We start from the raw sequence: 22,879 nt of genomic DNA on the forward strand, positions 1-22,879 counted from the left end.
CTGAAAATGGCAGGTAAATAACAGAAACTTTGGTACAGGGCTTACGTGGCTGAAGAATATACATGTGGCAATGAATTATGAAGGTGCTAAGGATAAATAGAACCCAGCTGGGTCCATGATGCAGAATCGCAAAAATAGGTAAAACCTTAAAACAAATTTGTCACCAGAGTGAGCCTGACTGAAGGTCAGTTACCCTGGTAACTGGAATAAAAAGACAGTTCATTCATTTCTTATTTTTGCCCATGTACTGCCCTTTCTCTACCAAACATTTAATTCTCAATGAAGATAAACTTAATGTACCACAAGTACATTGTGGGGAAAACTTTTTCTCATAGTCAAGTTGGGATAGCATTCTGGAATCTCATTTTTAACATGTGAAATATTGCTTCAAAACAAATAATAAGAATGTATTTATTTAAAACATTTAAATTAACATTATTTAAAATGTTGCCCTATGTAATAAAAAGAAACATCTTCATCTGATGCATTTCTTTAACCAGCGTGTGACACTTTCCCTCTTCCTTAGCTCATTTCAGTGAACATCACTGTAAAAGAAGCGGAAGGACTGGAGTGGCGGGATAGCATATTTAGTTTTTATCAGTTTGTGATAGTAGGTTCCCAAATAGGAACTCTATTATACCATTCTCCAAATTCCTCCCTTGGTCCCTGGAGAGGGGGAAGTATGGAATCACTTCCACTGTCCTTATTGTCACAGTGTGAGATACAGTAAGGGCTTCTCTCTGCTGCATACAGTCACAGTAAAGGAAAAACCAGAGACCTAGATTATAAAAACATGGTCAGCATATGGAACTGTTTATAGATAAGACTTGATTCATTTTAGGAGGATTATGAGAATCATCCTAAGAAAAAAACGTATTTCATCTTAGTAATAGATCAGTTATATTAAATATCAAACCTCAATTAACTAATTAATTAAAATAATTAAGTATAGTAGTGATATATGAAGTGTCCAAAACAGGCAAATTCATAGAGACAGAAAGTAGAGTAGTGATTTTTAGGGGCTGGGAAGAGGAGAGAAGGAGAAGCTATTAATGACTATAAGGTTTCTTTGTGGTGTGATGAAAATATTTTGGAATTAGTGGTAATGGTTGCATAATTTTATAAATATATTAAAAAACCCCAACTGAATTATATACTTTAAAAGGGTAAATTTTTTTGGTATGTGAATTATATCTCAAAATAGCTGTTATTGGCCAGGTGTGGTAATCCTAGCACTTTGGGAAGCCAGGGTGGGAGGATTGCTTGAGGCCAGGACTTCAAGACCAGCCTAGGCAACATAGCATGACCCTGTCTCTACCAAAAAAAAAAAATCATAATAATAATAATAGCTGTTATTAAAAAAGTAAATAAGTTCTATATCTTGGCTTAGGCACATACATGCAAAAATTCACTGTACACTTAAGATTTGTGTACTTTAACTATACAGATGGTATTCCTCATTAAAAATTAGAAAGAAAAAGCAAATAAGTTATCAAAACCAAATTTGCCAACTTGGAATTTTGACTGAAGAATGAATAGAGGTAAGGAAGAAATTAAACTTCCGGAATGACACCAAGGGTGTAGTGGCAGGGTATGTTGTTAACGTGGAGTGTATAAATCTCATCTCAGAAGCTGTCTAGGGCCTAGATTATACCCTGCTGACTTCAAAACCATTCTTCGTGCACTCTGGAGTTCAGATCACAAAGACTTGTGCAGAGAGGGCAACAGCTGGGGCTCATGGAGGAGAAGTCAGCCTGTGAAACTTGTAATGAAGAAACATTTTCACTAACTGGAAATGAACAGAATCAGACTCAATATTTATTTAAAAAGAAAAAAAGAGAAGCTGGATGTGCTGGTTAATCTTTTGTTGGCTTACTTGTGGGTCTGTGATGGGTGTCGTCAGGCAGTTGCACTCCCATGCTTTGTAAAAGGTTGGAAGCAGGTCCTGGCAGTCCAGCTTGGGAGCTATAGGATTCCAATATATTTGAAACCAGGTTCAGGTCGACATCCACTGGTGCCATAACAGATTCTCCTGTACCAGAATCTTCCTCATCTGAATTGTTATTGGTAGTCTGGGATACATGTTCCTTATTAATGGAAGGAAAAGATCAGGGGATAATTACCATTAGGTTGGATGTTGGTTACAGTAAAAAGCTAACTAAGCAACAATGTAAATTTGAATTCCAAATTCAAAAGGAAATTTCTTATCCTTTGAAATATAGAGTGAAAATGCAGTCTAATAAACTATGTGATTTAACACACATAGTAAAACTTGGTTCTAGAGATTATAACACGCTTCTTTCCAAGAAGAATGTCTACAAATTGAATGGATTTTTGTCTCTATTTTGAACTAGCCCAAAAGAGATAACCAGAATTATGAAGGAACATTTATAGCTTGCTGAGAGTTTTAAAGAAATACAAAAATGAACATAAAAAGACATAAGAATCTAAATTTTCCTCTAAATGAAAGAAGCTAGATTTCTTTTTGTGTCCTCCAAAAAAGCTTAAAAGTAAAAACATGAGGCTTTGTGGATCCAACCACAAAGAGTCTGAATTGTTACTTTGGCCTCTGATTTCACAGGCTGGGAAAGGGTTTGGAAGATTACAGCTTGATCTATGGAATTTTACATCCTTACTACTCAAAATGTAGTTCATGGACCAGCAGGAGCTGCATCACTTGGGGCTTGCTAGAAATAGAAAATCTCAGGTTTATCCTAGACCTGCTTAATCAGAATCTATGTTGTAACAAGATCCTAGGTGGTTCATATTTACATTAAAATTTAAGAAATACTGCTTTAGATAAATCTAATGTATGGTTTCTATTACACTTTGGCAATACTGAAAGTGAATATAGTTTTAAATGTTATCGAGATGATCAAAAGAAGGGGAATTAACATTAAGGTTTTACTGTTGTCTCATTTGGTTCTCATGTTAATTCTACGACATGAGGATTACTGGTTAATAGATACACTCACAGTACATGGCTGAGCTGGATTTCAAACCCTAACCCGTAAGACTCTAGGGTCCATGCCCTTTCCATAACGGCTCTGTCTAGGGTTAGACAGTGGTGGCATAAAAACTAGGATGAAAACATAAATGGAAAATGAATTCTAATTTTGGCTCTAAATTAGAGAAATATACAAAACTATTAAGATTTGAAAGTTATTTGGATATTTAAGATCCTCTCTCTTTTTAAAAATTCATTAAGTAAGCTGTTAGTAGTATGCAACCACATACTAATTTGAGCACATTACATGAATTTTTATTTAAAATCCTGATAGATAACATAGCACAAGTAATATAATAAAGCTTATGTTTAGGAAAATAAAGTTTATAATCCTTCATACTACTAGGGTTAGGAAAAAATTAGCATTCTTATTTATTTTAAATCACACATCAAAAAAAAAACGAAAAAAAAAAACTATGATAAAATATGGTTTTAGCTCTCCAATATAATAGACTCAGAAAGGGAAAAAGGTTAAAAACATACATACCACTTGCTTCCGGGTGGTGAAACTTTTGCCAATGCTGGTGTGTGCCAGTTCCTGGTCCATCTGGGCCATGTATGACTTGAGATTATTAAGAGTTCCTTTCAGAGAAGCCTCTTTGCCAGGGTCCTGCATTTCTAGGTCCAAGTCATCATCACTGTCTAAACATTCAAAGTCTTCCTCATCCAAATCATCAGAGTCTGACTCAGGAGGCCTTGGCCCTACACAGACCCCAACAAGAAAGAGCCACTTGGTACATTTTTTTTTTTTTTTTTTTTTGAGTGACTACATGTCTCAAAAGAATTAGAATGTTACCCACAGAAAAGGACTAATATACATAATCAATCTGCTTCACAAAAATCCCTTCCACAAATGGTAATGCTGGCAGGTATTTGTGGAAAAGTGCAGTCTCAGCCAAAAGATTTAGCTTTAAAAAAAGTAAATTAATTAAAATATTTTTCTTAAAAAACTACGTAACATATGAATATATTTTGATGTAAACATTCAAGCCACACAGAAGTATTGTCTCATATCTTACTCTCTCACCACAGGTAAGCATCTTTTAACAGTTTGATGGGTATCCAGAACTTTATCTCTGTAGTTTTGTACATATATAAATATGATTTTTTTAATTGGGCTATTTGTCTTTTTCTTATTGACTTATAAGTAAACTAAGTCCCAAAGAGAAAAAAAATGTAATATAGGAGCCAAGTTAAAACTCTATCTAAACACACAACATTCATTTACTCAACAAATATTTAATGAGTAGCTACTATGTCAAGCACTGAGCTAGGCAGCCTTTACAAAATCATTCAATAGGGCAGTAATTCATGGTTGAAAGCAACTTAAAACCATGAAGAGAAAACAAATATTTTGGCTTCTGAGTTATCTAATGTTCCAATGCTTTAGCAACAGCCATACTACTTACAGTTTCAAAATGAAAGTAAACATCACACTGTAACTTACCTAAAATCTTATCAAAATAATTAAGAAAAGAATCTGCATCAAAAGTGATAGGAGCCTCAGAAGGTTCTCTGCAAGATTAAAGGAAAAAGACAATTTATCCTATATGCAAAAGTGGTACCATTCTTAGGAAAACTACCAAAGATATAATCTCAAAGAAAGCACAGCATGGAAAATTATAGTTTCAATTTTAAAAATCCTGCGCTTACTGGCTGTAAAGGGCAATAGATATTAGAAAGTTTGATGCAAAAAAAGTAAAAACCATACCTTGTTTATGCACAGTTAACTGAGGCTGATTTAGGGACCTATCTACTCTCTACCCTTCCAGATATATCCAGCATTAGCAAAAAGTTATTTATCTGAGTTAATTTAAATAAAGCCTATCCTCTAAAGAACTAAAGCTTCAAAAATAAATAAAACATACCTTCCCTTATCCCTGCTTTCTTAAAGATATAACCAAACATAAATTTTACTCTTTTCATTAGGCTCTAGAGGATCAACACTAATAAAGATGTATTTGCTGTGCAAGTAACAATTCTACCTTTTTTTCCTGTTACTTGCCAATGTAATTTCACATTCTTCTGTTATTATTTCTGCCTCTGATGAATCCTTTTATCCCCTTCTTTTGAGTTTGAAGTTTCCAATCTTCTTGTGGTGGGGCGGAGACCAAAAGTCTGAGCTTGTTGAAAGCTAACGTTGAGCACGTAAGGCTCTGAGTAAAAATCTAAAGAGTAAAGTACAGGGTTTCCCTGCATGGTTCTAGGTGGTGGCTTTTAGATCTGTTGAGTATTGTTTCTGGCTTACTTCATGGATCGCAAAGGATCAGCCTACTAGAAATCTGACTTCAGATAAGTAAGTTATCACCATACTAGGCACAAAAAAAGAAAAAGCAGTACAATTATTTATTCAAAAGAAAAAAAATGAGTGGAAATGCAATGACTGATGACCTCAACATGTGGGTTCTAACTGTTTATATATTTATACTTTAACACAAATTACCTAGGCAGCTCTGCTCCCTTGTGAGTTGAGACTTTGGATACGAAAGCTCTCATGCTCTCTGAGACTTGAGTTAAGTCATAGTTCTGCTCCTTCTCTTCCTTGGAAATGGGCTCTGATTCTTTTTTGCCAGCAGCTTCCTGCAGTAGCTGGTCCAGCTGATCTGGTGAGAGATCTAACCACCGGTCGTCTGAAAAAGGAGAAAGTATATTGCCCTTCTACAGTCACATGACAGGTACTCTTGGGAAAGGACCCTGGGATACTTAGTGGAATGTTTTAATTCTTTTTAATCTTTTTGCTCTATCCTGGTCCCTCACTTACCATCCTCTGGGGGAAGATTAGCCTCTTCTTTCTTAAGTTCTTCTATGTCAAGTGGTATTGTCTGTAATAAGGTTAAGATTTCTTCACCTGGGCTCATGGCAAGAGAACTATAAAAAATAAAAGACATGATTATTTCTTTATAAAAGAACCCAGAATAGTAATCATAAAAACACAGCATTTTAAACCTGGAAAGGATTAGCTAATCTAATTTGGTTTTTTTGTTTAGAGACGAGGTCTAGCTATGTTGCCCAAGCTGGTCTCAAACTCCTGGGCTCAACCAATCTTCCGGCTGCAGCTTCCTGAGTGGCTGGGACTATAGGCATGTGCCACTGTGCCCAGCTCTAATTTGTTTTTAAACATTTTTTTAGGTTGCAGCCCCTTTTTTTCCAAATAAAATTCTATCAGGAACTTTAAAATATAGAACAGCTCAAAGAAAAATGGCTTTGATTAAAATGGAGGATGCAGACTCAGAGATCTACCCATTTGCCTTCCCCTTTGGCTCTGCAGCAGGCTCTATGGAACACCGTTATGAAACTACTGACCCAGTACAACTCTTTCAATTTATACATATTTTTCATAGGAGGAAAAGAAGACCCAGAAGGAAAGTATGAATTAAAATTAATCTAGCATATATTATGTTCTATGCTAGCATTTTAAATACATTTTCTTATTTATTCCTCTAATTATTAATACTATTATGAGAAGGTAATAATAAGCTTGTTTTACAGATGAGAAAACCCGAGTCCAGAGAAGTTCTATAAATTCTGCAAGGTCATTAGTTGGACAGAAAAAGGGCTTGAAATCAAGTCTCTGGCTCCTATTTTGTGCTGCTTCTACTATAAACTGATGAAGAGATATGCACACAGATTATTTATATGATGAGTGAGTTATTCTATGATAGTGACATGACTTATTACATAAATTGATGGAACCCCATCTGAACAATTAAGAATGGAGAAAATCTAGTTGTGGTAAAGGACTGACATTAATTTAATAAATGTTTGCATCCCTTGCAAAATCATGTGGGTGATGGGAAATTGTCCCTACTCCATACTATGTAAATATTAGTAGGAGAGAGAAAAGAAATACCCAAATAATCATAACAAAAGGCAAAATAAAAGAAGTGACTAATTAAATTATAGCATATTCTGGGAATACAATTTAGCTGTGTTATTTTTTAATGCAGCAAATCTATTTTATAATGACTTAGAAAGCTTTTGAAGTCATACTAAGTAAAAAAATTGCTGAACAACATGTTTAGTATGATTCCATTTTTTGATCTCAAACTCCTGAGCTTAAGCAATCCTCCTGCTTCGGGCTCCCAGGGTGCTTGAATTATAAGCGTGAGCCACTGAGCCCAGCCTCAAATTTTTATAAATATAAAAAAATCAAGTGGAAAAAACCACTGAAAGGCAATAAATCAAAATGATAATTGGTATTTGACTCTCTGGTATAAATTTTTTCCTTCTCACATCTTCTATATTTGTAATACTGAATGAATATATTATTTTCATAACAACAAAAAACAAACTTTATTATTTAAAAAGAACTACTCAATTACCAATCTATCTTACTTTGTGGTAGAAGTCTTAACTATAACTCACCTTTCTGGCCGGTTTACTGAGAGTTGGAAATAGTTCTTTGCCATTTCTAGCCTTTCCTGGTACTGAGCAGAACCTTCTATCAGTCCCTTAAAAAAAAAATAGTCTATCAGAACATTACTTACATGGTGTCGTTAAAATAACCTGTTCCCTAGCAACTCTCAGGGAGGCAGTGTATGATACAATGTACTGCTCAGGAATCAAGAGGCTCAAGTCCTAGTCCCTGTTTTGTCATTAATGTACCTGTTTGTGCTCCAGTTTCTTCAAATGCGGGGACTAGGCTAGATGTAGTGGTTCCTAATCCTTTTCACCATTAAGAACCTCTTTCCAGGCCGGGCGCGGTGGCTCACGCCTATAATCCTAGCACTCTGGGAGGCCGAGGCGGGTGGATTGCTCGAGGTCAGGAGTTCGAGACCAGCCTGAGCAAGAGTGAGACCCCGTCTCTACTAAAAATAGAAAGAAATTATATGGACAACTAAAAATATATATATACAAAAAATTAGCCGGGCATGGTGGCACATGCCTGTAGTCCCAGCTACTCGGGAGGCTGAGGCAGTAGGATCGCTTAAGCCCAGGAGTTTGAGGTTGCTGTGAGCTAGACTGATGCCACGGCACTCACTCTAGCCCGGGCAACAGAGTGAGATTCTGTCTCAAAAAAAAAAAAAAAAAAAAAAAAGAACCTCTTTCCAGTTTGGAGGTTTTTTTTCTTTCTTTCTTTCTTTTTTTTTTTTTTTTTTTTACCATTTTCCATTATTTAATTACTTATTAAGATATAACTGATGGCTGGGTATAGTGGCTCACACCTATAATCCCAGCACTTTGAAAGGCCAAAGCGGGAGGATCACTTGAGGTCAGGAGTTTGAGATCAGCCTGAGCAATACAGTGAGACCCTCATCTTTACAAAAAAATTTTTAAAAAATTAGCCAGGTGTGGTGGTGTACACCCGTGGTCCTAGCCACTAGGGTGGCTGCAGTGGGAGGACCCCTTGAGCCCAGGAGTTTGAGGTTATAGTGAGCTATGAGTGTGCCATTGCACTCCAGCCTGAGTGAGACGTGTCTCTAAAAATAGAAAACAAAACCCCAAAACTGATTAGTAATTCATAAAACAAAGTACAGAAAGTTTGCCAAATAGAACCCCAAATGGCATAATCCCACCATAACTATCATTTCTGCTTTTTAGTTTTTGTTTTTGTTTTTGAGACAGGGTCTTGCTCTGTTGCCCAGGCTGGAGTACAGTGGTGCAATCATAGCTCACTGTAACCTTGAATTCCTGGGCTCAAGCCATCCTCCTGCCTCAGCTTCCTGAGTAGCTGGGACTACAGGCTACAGGCACTCACAACCACGCCCAGCTAATTTTTTTTTTTTTTTTTGGTAGAGATGAGGTCTCACTATGTTGCCCAGGCTGGTCTCAAACTCCTGGCCTCAAGTGATCTTCCCACCTCAGCCTCCCAAAGTGCTGGGATTACAGGCATGAGCCACCACGGCCAGCCTCATTTCTGTTTTCTATATGCATATTTATAAGTGGTAATCATACTTAACATTTTAAAAACATTTTATATTCTTTTAAAATAAACTATAATATCATAAGCACTTTTTCATATTGCTGCACAGTCTTTATACTAATCATATTTTTATGGACTTTTCTAATTCTTGGACATTTCCTTAAAAAGAATATTTGAAGTAAAAGTTCTGAGTTTGAATCTCTGTATAGCCCTTGGAAGACACAACCAAATTATTTTCTAGTTAAGGTTCTCTACCAATTTACAATATTACCAGCAATGTATAGGAGCATTAATTTTACTCTGCTCTTAACAGCACAGAATATCATTCATATCCTTTTGTACAGACAATAACAATAGTCTTCATTATTGTGTTCATATGTATATCTTTACTATTTGTGAAGTTGAATATTTTAAGAGAAATTTACTAGTTGCCTTTTTGTAATTGTTTCATCCACATTTGCTAATTTTCCTATCTGGTGTCTCATATTTGCTTTATCAAGTTTTGCAAGTTGTTCATCTCATACAAATAATAATTTTTATCACTTAATACAAATAGTACTAGTTTTTCTCTAATACTGGAAACAGTTCATAAACATCCTTTCATTACCATCTTCCAAGATCTTGAGTGTCATAGAACTAGAAAGGTCTCCTTTAACTCTAGCTTCTACACACGTAAATATGAACCATAGGACTTTAAATCACTGGCTTGATTTTCCCTGGAATATACACTTAAAAAAACACATTGCAAGGCCAGGCATGGAGGGTCACGCCTGTAATCCTAGCACTCTGGGAGGCTGAGGTGGGAGGATCAACTTGAGCTCAGGAGTTTGAGACCAGCCTGAGCAAGAATAAGACCCGGTCTCTACCAAAAATAGAAAAAATTAGCCAGGCGTGGTGGCACGCACCTACAGTCTGGGCTACTTGGGAGACTGAGGCAGGAGGATCAGTGGAGCCCAGGAGTTAGAGGTTGCAGTGAGCTATGATGATGTCACTGCACTCTAGCTGGGGCAACAGAGTGAAACTCTGTCTCGAAATAATAAAACCACCCCCCCCACCCCACCCCCGCAAAACAAAAGACAAAAACATTTAAGTCCTACCTTAAAGTAATCATTCCTTTTCAGACTTTCAAGGAAGCTGGCCCAGAGTGGTGAGGTAGTCACAAGGGATTTCTTGGAGTCAGAAAAATGTGGGCCACATTTGGAACATAAGATCTCAAATCCATGAGCCTAGATGAGACAGGTAAAATTCTTATTAAGTTGCTTTTTTCAGTATCATTTTATTATGTTATTTTCTTTCCATTTAGTTACACTCAAGAACTAGCTGACTGGACACATGGGCATGTGGACCTTTATAACACTTTTTGAATTTTATGAAAATTATGATTTATTTTCAAGTTTCTCAATCTCTATAGCATATTAAAAATCATAAAGGTAAAGAAAAGATTCTCTTCAAAAAGATACTGTTTACTGCTCATTATAAAACCAGAAACTTAATTTATTTCTTGATTATGAAAAGGTTTATAAAAGGTTTCTTGTCTAACAAAAAATGTAAATAAATAGAGTGTGATCTCAGACATAACAAAGGGAGGGAATTACTTCATTTTAAGAGTCCTTTGATTAAAAAATATAATGATGCACATTGAAAAATAATTCAAACAGGGAGCTTCCCTGATCTCTCTAGAGGAGCCTGCTACCAATTTCTTGCACATCCTTTTAGAAATAATCTATGCACTCAAGCAGACATGTGTGTCTGTGTATGTATAGCTTCCTACTCCACCCCTTTTGTCATTCAAGGGCAGCATACACGCTATGCTTTTCACACTTAATCATATATCTTGGAGATCATTTCATGTGAGCACACACAAATTTATCCACCTCCACAAATTTATCACTTCATAGATAGACCATAATTTATCTAAGCATTGCCCCAACTGGACATTTAAGTAGTTTCCAAGCTTTTGCTACTATAAACAATGCTGTCATGAGTGTGCTTGTATATATGCCTTTGAGCACACGTAAAATATTGAGAAAATAAATTTCTAGAAGTCAAAGTGCTGAGCAGAAGGGTAGAGCATTTTAAATGTTGATAGATACAGACAGTTCCCGACTTATGATGGTTCAACTTAATGATTTTTCAACTTTACCACAGTGCAAAAGCAATATGCATTCATATTTTCAAATTTTGATCTGTCTTGTGCTGGTGATATGCAGTATGATATTCTCTTGTTATACTGGGCAATGGCAGCAAGCCACAGTTCCCAGTCAGCCACACGATCGTGTAGAATACATACAGTACCTTACAGTGTATTCAATAAATTACACGAGATGTTCAACACTTTATTATAAAATAGGCTTTGTGTTAGATAATTTTGCCGAACATATGCTAATGTAAGTGTTTTGAGCCTGTTTAAGGTAGGCCAGGCTAAGTTATAATGATTTGTAGATTAAATGTATTAAATGCATTTTGGACTTATGATATATACAGATGATGGATTTATCAGGAGGTAACCCCATCATAAGCCGAGAAGCATCTGCATTGCCAAATTGTTTTCCTAAGAGATTGAAACAATTTATATTCCTATCAAAAAGGCTTGATAGTGTCTTTTTCTCTATATATTTTGACCAACCCAGTATATATTGTCAAACTTTTTGGTTCTTGCCAATCTAATGGTGAAAACCACTATTTTGTAGCTTTACATTGCATTTCTTTTATTATGAGCAAGGGTCAACATTTTTCATATGTTTAAATTAAAGGTCATTTGTAGTTTCTTTTCTATGGACCATCTGCTTATAGTTTCTGAACATTTTAAATTAATTGGTTAGTATTATCTTTTTCATATTGACTTAAAGGAACACTTTAAAAGACAAACCAGCTCTTTTTCAGTTAGATTAAAATATAGCACTTTCTCTAGGTTTTCTATCTTTTGATTTTATGGATTTTCTTTCCCATGCAGAAATGTTTAATTTTTATACAATAGAATTTATCAGTCTTTTCTTTTATAGCTTCTGGTTTCAAGTCATGCTTAGAAAGGCTTTTTCTACTCAGATTATAAAAAGTTCTATGTTTTTTTTTTCTCAAATTTTATAGTTTTAATTTTTACATGTAAATATTTGATCCAATTAGAATTTATATTGATATAGGTGTGAGGGAGTCAACTTTAATTTTTAGGATGGCATCACAGTTGTCCTATTATCATTTACTGAATAATTCATTTTTTCCTCTAATTTGAAATGCCACATTTTACTACATTCTCACATAAATAGGGTATATTTCTAGACTTACTGTGCTGTGCCATTATTCTGTTAAGAGTCCTTTTACATAAAGAAAGAAAATAAAATTTTCTGTTCAACATTACCAGCTTCATGCCCAGTTCATGGGCTCGATACTGGGGATGAGATGGAGGAGGAAGCCTGTATCCACTGCGCCGGTCTGGCACAAACCTTTGTTGCACCAATTGTGCATACAGACATTTAGTGAAAGTCACCTAGGCACACAGACCCAAAATACGTGAAATTAAAATTTTGGATGTCATTTCATAGTTAAATATAATAATAAGTCCACTTATGAGCTTCATGTTCATATGAAATGTAAAGAAGATCCAACCTATTCACTGTCTACTTGTTTTCAGTAACAGCTTTATTGAGATATAACTCACATACCATAAAATTTACCTTACTGCCTACTTTTTAGTTATCACTCATGGAATTCTTATCATTAGTTACATTCATTATATGGCAGTTTGGGTGATAGAACATAAAGAATAATTTTTTAAAATTTTAGATGGGGTTTTGCTATATTGCCCAGGCTGGTCTTGAGCTCCTGGTCTCAAGAGATCCTCCTCCCTCCCAAGTAGCTGGGATTACAGGTTCATGCCACCACACCTAATTCTTAATTCTCTAGAAGAGAGGAAATGTTTTATTGTTAAGAAAGAAATAATTGGCTGGGCGTGGTGGCTCATGCCTGTAATCCTGGCACTCTGGGAAGCTGAGGTGGGAGGATCGCTTGAGGTCAGGAGTTTAAGTCTAGCCTGAGCAAGAGTGAGATCCCATCTCTATAAAAAATAGAAAAATTAGCCAGGCATGGTGGCACATGCCTGTAGTACCAGTTACTCAGGAGTCTGAGGCAGGAGCATCACTTGGGCTCAGGAGTTTGAGGTTGCTGTGAGCTCTGATGATGCCTCTATACTCTAGCCAGGGTGACAGGGTAAGACCCTGCCTAAAAAAAAAAAAAAAAAAAAGGAAAGAATTATAAAAATAGGGAAAATATGGTCAAAAATAGGTAGGAAACATTAAGATATAAAATGGAGGGTCAGGTCTCTTGAAACTTTCCTCCACTGGGGGGAGAAATGACAAAAGAAAAAAATGTGTACAGGTTGAGCACTCCAAATATGAAAATGCAAAATCTTCCAAAGTCAGAAATTTTTTTAGTGCCAAGAGGAGCTCAGAAATGCTCATTGGAGCATTTCACGATTTCAGATATTCAGATTTGAGATATTCAACAAATATCATGCAAATATTCTAAAATCCAAAATAATATGAAATCTGAAATACTTCTGGTCCCGAGCATATCAGATAAGGGATAATCAACCTATATTAACATGCTGTAAGGAAACAGAATATTTCCAATTTTTTCTAGAGAACAATTAAAATAATGTCTCAACCCCCTTTCTAGAGAAAGAAACTAAATGACCAAAAGAAACTAAGAGATATCTTACCGATGTCATTATTCGTGTTTCAGGCAAGAATGTCTTGAAAATACGACAGGATCGAAGGTCAATGGGGTCTCGTAGATAAAATGCCTGGACTGCTGCAGCCACCAATCTAGGGCGATGCTTTAGCACTGCTACAATGCCAGCCGGAAGGAAGCAATGTGCTCGATGAAGGGAGGCCTGAATTTTTTCTGGGTACCTATGACAGTTAACATAATTATTTTTATTTTATAGTACATAAATATCTAGAATTCTTTTTAAAAAATATTTTTTCTGTGGGATTTTTGTAGAGAAGTATCTAGAATTCTTATACCATTCACTTCCCCTTTAACATCTTGTCATGGTTCATCAACAGTAAGATGTAGAGTGACAAGAGAGATGAAAAAAGATACAATATACACTTGCGACTGCAAGGAAGACGAGAGGGAAAAAGAGAAAGTGGGAAGAAATGAAAAATGAAAGGGATTATGGTAGCTTAATAAAAACAAAACAAAAATCCATTATACTTTGGAATAAAGATAAAATCAGTTTATTCTTCTGAAAAAATGGTACAAAGTGTACTGAAACAAAGCTAAAAGAGATTTTTAATATTGTTAAGACCTGAATGGTGCTACACATTAACAGGTACTCATATTTGAATGGCTGAACTAGTATGTTAGTAGACTAACCTTTTCTTCTGAATAAAACCTAAAGTGTTCCACATAGATCAAAAAATACTACGTCTAGCCCCAGAACCACAGAAAAAACCTGGGCACATTGTGTTCCCTTAGGTTTCACTTTTAAAGGTGTCATATTTTTTTATCCATAAATATAGATAATACTTAGCCACAACATCTAAGGTAAATAAATGCAAAAATATTGATACTAGATTATAACACTTTTGAATTGGAATTAAAAGGTATGTTTCTTGATTTTAAAATCCATAAATTTATTAGTAATTTTGATGTAGGAAAAATGAAAATTAGCATTAATCTAGGTGCAAGACATTTTATAATCAATGAAAGACAAGCAGCACTAAACCAAGACTCCTCAACTAGCAATGAAAGTGATATTTTTATTACCCTTTGATGCGCCTATTCACAGCAGCTTGTATAGATTCTGAAGCCAAAATTTTTTCTGGGTGTGTTGAGATTATGTTCAATGCTTGTGGGATTGTTGGGGGTGTGGCAGGTAACCAAGATACTGCTCCAGGTTTCCTTGGTGCAGGGATAATGCACAACTCCCCACGGTGGAAAAACACCTGCAAATGGTACATTTCAATTTTCACTGTGAGCACTGGCAAACTCTAATACATATAAAAATAATGCAGCATGATTTCATCTCTGTAAATCTTCTAAACTTGGGTATACTTACCCTGTTGGTGCTATTGTCAGGATCTAACCATTTAGGGAGAAAGTCAGCAGCTTCTATTAACAAGAATTCACCATCATTGTCTTCAATCCTAATGTAAGAAAAGTTCCAATTTTGCATTTAACAAGCATGTATTTGCTAGTAATAAAAGCAGTTTTAATCTAATACATTTTCCTCTTCATCTTAGTAAATATTTGCATATGTACAATGTGCAGATGGCTTTGAGAAAGCAAAATAATTAAGATACCATTAAGCACTGAAGGAGACTATAAGAGTGTGTGCAGGAGTTGGAGATGATAAAGAGAGAAAATAAGAAATGTACATAAATAAACAATGTTAGACCAAAATATGAAAATATACAAAGTACTATAGGATTCTAAAAGAAGAAAAAAAGTCATATATAGTCAAGATTAGGAAAACCTTTATGCAGGAGATGTTACTGGGTGTTGAAAGATAATTATTTTTGCCTCAATTGCATCCCTTTCTATAAATTTTTGAATAGGTAATACATTCACATGGTTAAAATTTTTAAAAAATATATAAAAAGTTACAGATGAAAAAGTCTTCCTCCTGCTTTAGTTCCTAACTGCCCGATTTCCATCCCCCTCACTGCTGTTCCTTATACATCCTTCTAGAACTTGCTTATGCATAATCTAGCTAATAGGAAAACATATCCTTATTTCCTCCCTTTTTTATACAAAAGGTAGCATATTCTATATACCATTATATACCATCTAGCTCAGTACTTTTAATGGGTAGTGTCTATAAGGAGAAAGGAGAGATGTTCTTGGGAGGGAACAGCATAAGCGAAACCACAGAGGTAGCAACTAAAGTGACTCTTTAGAGGATGATACCCAGTAAAGAACAAGACTAAAAAGGCACAGTTATATCATTTTGCGAAGAGCATTAAGTGTTGGCAGAATCAATGAGAATATGCTTAGTTTCACAGGCAAAGAAAAGCAATTAAAGGTTTTAGAGCAGGGTAGTAAAATGGTTACAGCTCTGCTTTAGGAAGATTAATCTTATCTAACCTGGTTGGGTTACAGGAGAAATGCTTCTGTCTTTTTGAATGTTTAAAAAAAAAACCTGACAAGGCAGTGGATGCCTAGGATTTAAAGAGCTTTATAGACATGGTGTGTAAGTATGAACCATCATTTTATGAATATCAGAATCTGCACACAAAAGGTATTGCCCTCTCCTTAGTATCCCTATAGATCTAAACTAATATTTTTATATGTGTTCACTTATAAATCTATTATTTATTGAAAATATTATTGCTAATTATTTTTATGTGTGGTAATAGTATTTAAAATAATATTTCCTTATTGTACAATATAGTTAATAACAATGTACTGTATTCTTAAAAATTGCTGAGAGATTTTAAATATTCTCATCACACACAAAAAAATAAGTACATGAAGTATTGCATGTTATGAGCTCAATTTAGCCATTCTACAATGTATACATATTTTAAAACAACATGTTATACATGATAAATATATATAATTTTTATTTGTCAATTAAAAAAATAAACAGGCTACGGTGGCTTGTTCCTGTAGTCCCAGCTACTTGGGCAGCTAGGCCAGGAGGATCGCTTGGACCCAGGAGTTCAAGTCCAGCCTGGGAAACATAGTGAGACCTCATCTCTGAAAAATAAATAAATAAATAAATAAAAATTAAAAAAAAAAAATTTTAAATAAACTTATTTTAAAATAAGAATAAAATGAGTTCTTATCTCTTAGATTTACATCCTGAAATATTTAAGGATCAAGTGGCATAATAAGTAGGGGAATGGTATAGATGAAATAATGACCATAAGTCGATAATTGTTGAAGCTGGGTGATAGGTATGTGTGGGTTAATGTTTAAAATTTAAATAATACGTTTTCAAAGGTTTCTTTTTTTTTTTTACTCTTCTCTTTTCTTTCTGCTGAGAAAGAGGTTGCATGGACAGAAAAAGATCAGAATTGTGGGTTCTGACTAGGAAAGCTAGGACAAAATATAATAAGTGGGTAAAACGCCCTCTTCTGGTAATACTTGGTAATTGCAGAGAACTATCAGTTTCTGTTTTTTAAAACAATTACAATGCAGTGATACCTACTTTGCTTTCGATACAATTGTTCACTGACTTCTCTTTCAATTGCTTCTGTGTATGATTTCTCAAAAAATATAGCTATTGTCTAGTAGAGGGAGACATATAAAAGAAATCTTTGAAATATGTACATATGTATATGAATGAATTTTTTTTCCCCAAAGATCCGTAAGAAATTTAATGGTGATTACTTCTGGGAAGCCAGAGCAGTACAACCTTTTGTATTGTTTGAATTTTGTTTACCATATTTACTTGTTCTTTCATAATTAGAATATTAAAAAATAAAACCTAAAATAAGTAGGTTTGAAATCTTTTGGAAGTTGAACTCTCCAATAGTACTTTAATTCTTTCTCAAGAAAAGGAAGTCATAAGAGAAGAGAAAGAAAACACAGTCACTTTTTAAATCTGTCTCAGATTTGTACAATTTCCATCAGAGTACAGGAAAAAAATTACTAAAAGGATAAAAATGTAGTTACTTAGTTTCAATAATTAAATTCCTTTAGAATAATTAAAATAACTATAATACCTTGCTACTAACTCTGGAAATTCCTTTGTTATCTGCTTTATTATATAAACAATAAACCATTCATCCTCAATGTTATCCCCAAATTTTGTCATGCCAAACATATGAGCAGGAACACCTCCTACAAACAAGAGAAAAGCAACTATGTAACCAAATAAATTTCTCATGGCAAATAAAAATACATGTAGTCATTCAATTGAATAAACATTCATTGACTGTGCTCCAGGTATTTAATACTATAATGGGAGCTGAGGTTGCAATCCTGAACAAGATGTTTTAGTCCATGACCTCCTGGACTAAAATAAGAGATAGACAACCAAACCTTCTCAAAACGAGATGAACTCTAGAACAGAGATATGCACTAAAGGCTATGTGAGCATAAGGAGATGATATCCGAGCTATGCTTATCTGGAAGAATGACCAGAGGTGGGCTCAGCAGAAAGAGGGAACAGCATGTGCAAAGGCACAGAGGCATGACAGACAATATTCTGGAAACACCAGGAAGCCAGATTTGGATGAAGCAGAAATTTTTTAAAAAGTGCACTATCTATAAATATGTGGAAATTAAATGATATACTTTTAAACAATCAATGAATCAAAGAAGAAATCACAAGGGAAATTGGAAAATATCTTGAGACACATGAAAATGCACGTACAACATACCAAAACTTAAAGGGTTCAGCAAAAGCAGTGCTAAGCGAGAATTTTATAGTTGCGAAAGATCTCAAATCAACAACCTAACTTCACACCTCAAAGGACTAAAAAAAGAACAAACCAAACCCAAAGCTAGCAGAAGAAGGAAATAATAAAGATTAAAGCAGAGGCTGGGTGTGATGCCTCAAGTCTGTAAGCCCAGCACTCTGGGAGGCCGCAGTAGGAGGATCGCTTAAGGCTAGGAGTTTGAGACCAGCCTAAGCAAGAGTGAGACCCATCTCTATAAAAAATAGAAAAAAAATTAGCCCAGGTATGTTGGCACACGTCTATAGTTCCAGCTACTCAGGAGACTGAGGCCAGGAGAATGGCTTGAGCCCGGGAGTGTGAGGTTGCAGAGAGCTGTGATGAGGCCACTGCACTCTAGCCTGGATGACAGAGTGAGACTCTGCCTTAAAAAGAGAAAAAAAGATTAAAGCAGAGATAAATGAAATAGAGAATAGAAAAACAACAAAAACGAGTTTTTTTTAAAAGATTGCCAAACTATTAACTAAATTAACTAGGAATAAGAAAGACTCAAATAACTAAAATTGGAAATGAAAGAGGGAACATTACAACCTATGCCACAGAAATAAAAAGAATTACAGGAGGATGCTACAAATAATGGTATCCCAACAAATTGGATAACCTAGAAGAATTGGATAAATTCCTAAAAACATTCAACCTATCAAGACTGGATCATGAAGAAATAGAAAATCTGAACAGACCAATAACTAATAAGGAGATTGAATCAGTAATTAAAAGAAAAGCCCAGGAGCAGTTGGTTTCACTGGAGAACTGTATCAAACATTTAAAGAAGAATTTGACACCAATCCTCCTCAATGTGTTCCAGAGAAATGAAGGGGAGGGAACATTCCCAAACTCATTCTATGAGATTAGCATTACGCTGATACCAAAGCCAGACAAGGACAACACAAGAAAAGAAAACCGAAGACCACTATATCCCTGATGAATATTGATGCAGAAATCCTCAGCAAAATATTAGCAAACCAAATTCAACAGCAATTAAAAGGATTATACACCACGACCAAGTAAGATTTATTCCTGGAATGCAAGGATGGTTCAACATGAGAAAATCAATGCACAGTAATATACCATATTAGCAGAATGAAGGTCAAACATATCACAGAGTGTCTCAAGAGCTACCATGGCAAAAAACAGGTAAGAAGAACAGCCCACTCAACTCTTCTCCCCTCCCCAGATCTTGCAAGTTTCTTGACCTAGAGAACTCCAATTAGAGTATCTATTTTTGGCTGGGCATGGTGGCTCATGCCTGTAACTCCAGTGCTTTGGGAGACCAAGGCAGGAAGATCACTTGAGGCCAGGAGTTCAAGACCAGCCTGGGCAATACAGTGAGATCCTGTCTCTAAAAACATAAAAAATAAAAAAATTAGCCAGGCTGTAGCCTTAGGCTCAGGAGGCTGAGCTGGGAGGATCACTTAAGCCCAGGAGTTTGAGGCTACAGTGAGCTGTGATCATGCCACTGCACTCCAGCCTGGGCAACAGAATGAGACCCTGTTTCTAAAAAAAAAAAAAAAAAAAAAGTACCTATTTTTATTTACCTCATATATTAGACTTCAATTTAAACTTCATCTGAAGCAATGGGGAACTGTTGAAGGATGTGAAGCAGGAGACTGGAAGAGTGACATGAACAAATTTGTGTTTTACAAAGGTAACTGGCAACAGTATGAGGAAGTGGAGAGACTAGAACCAGAGAGGTGGGTTAGGAGGCTATTGTAGATTTCCAGATGAAGAAATAAAGAAGGCCTACACTGAAGCCAAACAGATGTAGAGAAGAGGTCATATTTTAGAAGTAATTAGGATTTAATGCCTAAGTGAACATGGTGATGTGAAGACTTGAGTAGGATTCTGAATTACTAAGTAGCTTGGTTAATTAGGTGTATGGCAATGCCATTAAGTAAGGTGAGAAAACGTGGTAAAAATAACTTTCAGGAGGGCAGATAAAGGGTTGGTTTTGGATGTGCTGCACTAATATGACAGTGTTCTTGCCAAAAAATACCACATGTTTATCAGAGAATAAGAGCTTAATAAAATTAACAGTATGGAAGACATTTAGCACTTGCTAGCCAAAAGATAACAGATAAACACCAAATTGAGAGTATCACGGCAATGTATACTTGTGGTATATACTTGTGATACCATTCCAAGATACCACGCTCCTGATCCTAACAAGACTCCACATAAATCTCTATGTGAGTAGAGCCTTGGTCACCTATCCATGATTAATTTTTGTAAAGCTATAAGAAATGATAGGACAGAGTGCCACATTTTTCCAGAGATCAGATCTCAAGCACTGACAACACAGGGAAGTGGTGAAGGAGCCTCAAAATGATTTTGAGTGGCAAGTAATGGTCATAAAGCCCAATTATTTCTCTTCATAAGCCAAGCAGAGCCACTCTTGGATCCTCACCCAAACAACTATGTGAAACAAGGCAGAATACTAAACACATCACCAAGATAAAGAACATTGAATAACAGCAAAAGGAACTTTGATTAAGGAAGCCAGATGCCTGAACCTGTTTAGTATAGGTACTTAGATACATTATGGCATAGGACAGTAACTAAAGTTCAAAAGAATAGCCATGCGTTTAATAATGCTTAGTATATGCTAGTTCCTAAGGTAATGACTATTAGAAAGCTTTCATTAATATGAATTAAAAAAAATTTTTTAAGTTGAAGGCTTAACTGAATGTAGATAAGCATCACTAATCTAAAAAGTTGAGGATATAATCTCTTCCTAACAACACTGAATGATGTAAAGACTAGTACACATCACTGTTGTCAGAATAACATTAAGTCACACTAATCAAAATAAGTAAAAGAGCCTTACCTTTCCCAGGTTTATATTTGAGATTAAAAGGCTGATTCTGCCAGATATAGGGGGCCAACATATGTGCAAACTGGCTCATTATTGTCTCAATATATTTCTGAAGAATCTCTTTGTGTTCTTCTGGATCCCTTGATTCATCTGGTATCAGGAACAGGTGGTACTCCACAGTGTCTTCCACTGTAGCAAGCTTCATAGTTTCCTCCATTCTTCTTTGAAAACTACATTTAAATGTTTCAAAATATAAACCACATAGAACAACGTAGAAGTTACATCTCATTCCCTGCACTCTTCTAGGTGACTCTATTAACACTGAGTTTTCAAAAATTCAGTTATCCACATTCTTCTGGTTTTTGCCTTGACTATGTACCACCTATAGTAACATTTAATATTATTCTTTTAATATTTTATACTTAAAACTATGTTCTTTACATTTAAAATTATGTTAAAAGGAAACCTTGATATAATACAGTGAATGGAAATCCAGTATCACATTCCCAAATTAACTATGTAAGAATAAAATTTTAAACGTTTGCCCTTGTACTAGAAGTGGTGTGTGTAACACACTTTGAGAAACACTGCACTAACGTCCACTGTTTAAATACTATCAAAGGTCCTAGTTCTGCCACTAATTAGTTGTGCCATTTGAGGCACTTCACTTTCTCTTTCTGGCGTTTTTCCTTAATTTTAAAATGAGTGTTACCCTAATATCGCTAAAATCCCTCCCAGCTTTAAAATTTTGTTATTTAAACACTCTAAAGAGCAATCTCTCTTGCTCTGCAGAATTTAAATCTCCCTCTTTTACAAACTTTGCATGGCATAGGGGAATTCAAAACTACAAAACATTCATGTCCTTATCATCTTATCACAAAATAATCTGCCCACAGTTCTTGATCCCACCATTATCTCTCCTAAATTTGCTCCCTTTTCAGGTCGCAGTTATACACCTGTGATGTACTAACAGGTGGTAGATATCTCTTTATTTCCTACAGGTTTTCCTTACAAATAAGAACACGAGTTTGCTATTACTGCCAGGTGATGCTTGGTAAAGGAAGGCACTACAATGGTCGGCCACCCTAACTCAGCATTCTTTTCTCATGCTTACTCGGCTTTCTAACAGACTAATACGGAACCTTGCATCTTCTATCCAGACACCCACCCACTACAGTCTGTCCAAATCATCATTTTGCCCTTCAACCCAGAGGTACAGACAATAATTCTACCCACCCACTCCATAACGCCAAACACACCTCATTACGCAGAATTTAGTGTCAGAACTGGAAGGGATTTTGAGATTACTTAGGCTAACACCACACTACAAATGAGGCAATTGAGAGCATAGAAAGAGAAGCGACCAAGCAGCAGGGGCCTGACTTGGAATCTAGTGCTCTTTACTCAGACCAGGCTCCCTCCTTCCATCTGACAAAACTAAGCAAATTCTTCTTACGATCCTACGGGCTCTCCTGCGCGTCTCTGCTGTTACACTTCTCCTCAGCCGCCCCTCTCAGCCGGTTGAGAGCTGCCACCGGCCGCCAAAGCCTGGGTCAGGCTCTGTCCCAACGCTCGCCTGGGACCTGAGGCCTGCGGAAGCACTGGGAGAGTCTGAAACCTGCTCAGTCCCCGGAACCTTGGGTATCGTCACTGCTGCGTGTCGCCGGGAGCATCTGGCGGGTGCCCAAATGTCTCCGTCACTTCCGTCCCCACGGGGAAGTTGGGAGGTCGGAGGACTGGGGAGGCGGGGTCCTGGGGGCGGTGGCGGTCCGGAGTCTAGGCGACGG

The 22,879-nt window shown here is 36.0% G+C and overlaps 1 protein-coding gene across 3 annotated transcripts; it reads right to left on the minus strand.

Annotated features, from left to right (window-relative positions):
• Nucleotides 1-490: 490 nt before the first annotated feature.
• On the minus strand, nt 491-22,765 carry ECD (ecdysoneless cell cycle regulator). 3 transcript variants are annotated; one of them, XM_069459981.1, is made up of 15 exons: nt 22,549-22,695; nt 21,105-21,322; nt 17,546-17,663; nt 14,932-15,019; nt 14,640-14,818; nt 13,585-13,777; nt 12,226-12,354; nt 9,968-10,096; nt 7,373-7,458; nt 5,769-5,875; nt 5,451-5,637; nt 4,455-4,522; nt 3,495-3,709; nt 1,877-2,087; nt 491-545 (listed from the first exon to the last, which is right to left on the minus strand). In XM_069459981.1, the coding sequence occupies exons 2-15, from the start codon at nt 21,307-21,309 to the stop codon at nt 523-525; spliced, it is 1,938 nt and encodes a 645-aa protein (XP_069316082.1). In that variant the 5' UTR covers nt 21,310-21,322; nt 22,549-22,695; the 3' UTR covers nt 491-522. The 3 variants fall into 3 exon arrangements, with proteins under 3 accessions (XP_069316082.1, XP_069316083.1, XP_069316084.1); XM_069459982.1 differs by lacking the exon at nt 491-545 and having other exon boundaries at nt 1,796-2,087; XM_069459983.1 differs by lacking the exons at nt 491-545; nt 12,226-12,354 and having other exon boundaries at nt 1,796-2,087; nt 22,549-22,765.
• Nucleotides 22,766-22,879: the final 114 nt, after the last annotated feature.

This window comes from Eulemur rufifrons, chromosome 28 (genome assembly GCF_041146395.1).
Source record: "Eulemur rufifrons isolate Redbay chromosome 28, OSU_ERuf_1, whole genome shotgun sequence".
NCBI lineage: Eukaryota > Metazoa > Chordata > Mammalia > Primates > Lemuridae > Eulemur > Eulemur rufifrons.

Bases quoted from the DNA above. Each gene is read 5' to 3' on its own strand.
- ECD (XM_069459981.1), bottom strand. From the start codon at position 21,309: ATGGAGGAAACTATGAAGCTTGCTACAGTGGAAGACACTGTGGAGTAC. The intron at 12,355-13,584 runs GTAAGATATCTC...CTGTGTGCCTAG, and splicing joins AAACACGAATAATGACATCG to GTGACTTTCACTAAATGTCT. The intron at 2,088-3,494 runs GTATGTATGTTT...TCCATTAATAAG, and splicing joins TCACCACCCGGAAGCAAGTG to GAACATGTATCCCAGACTAC.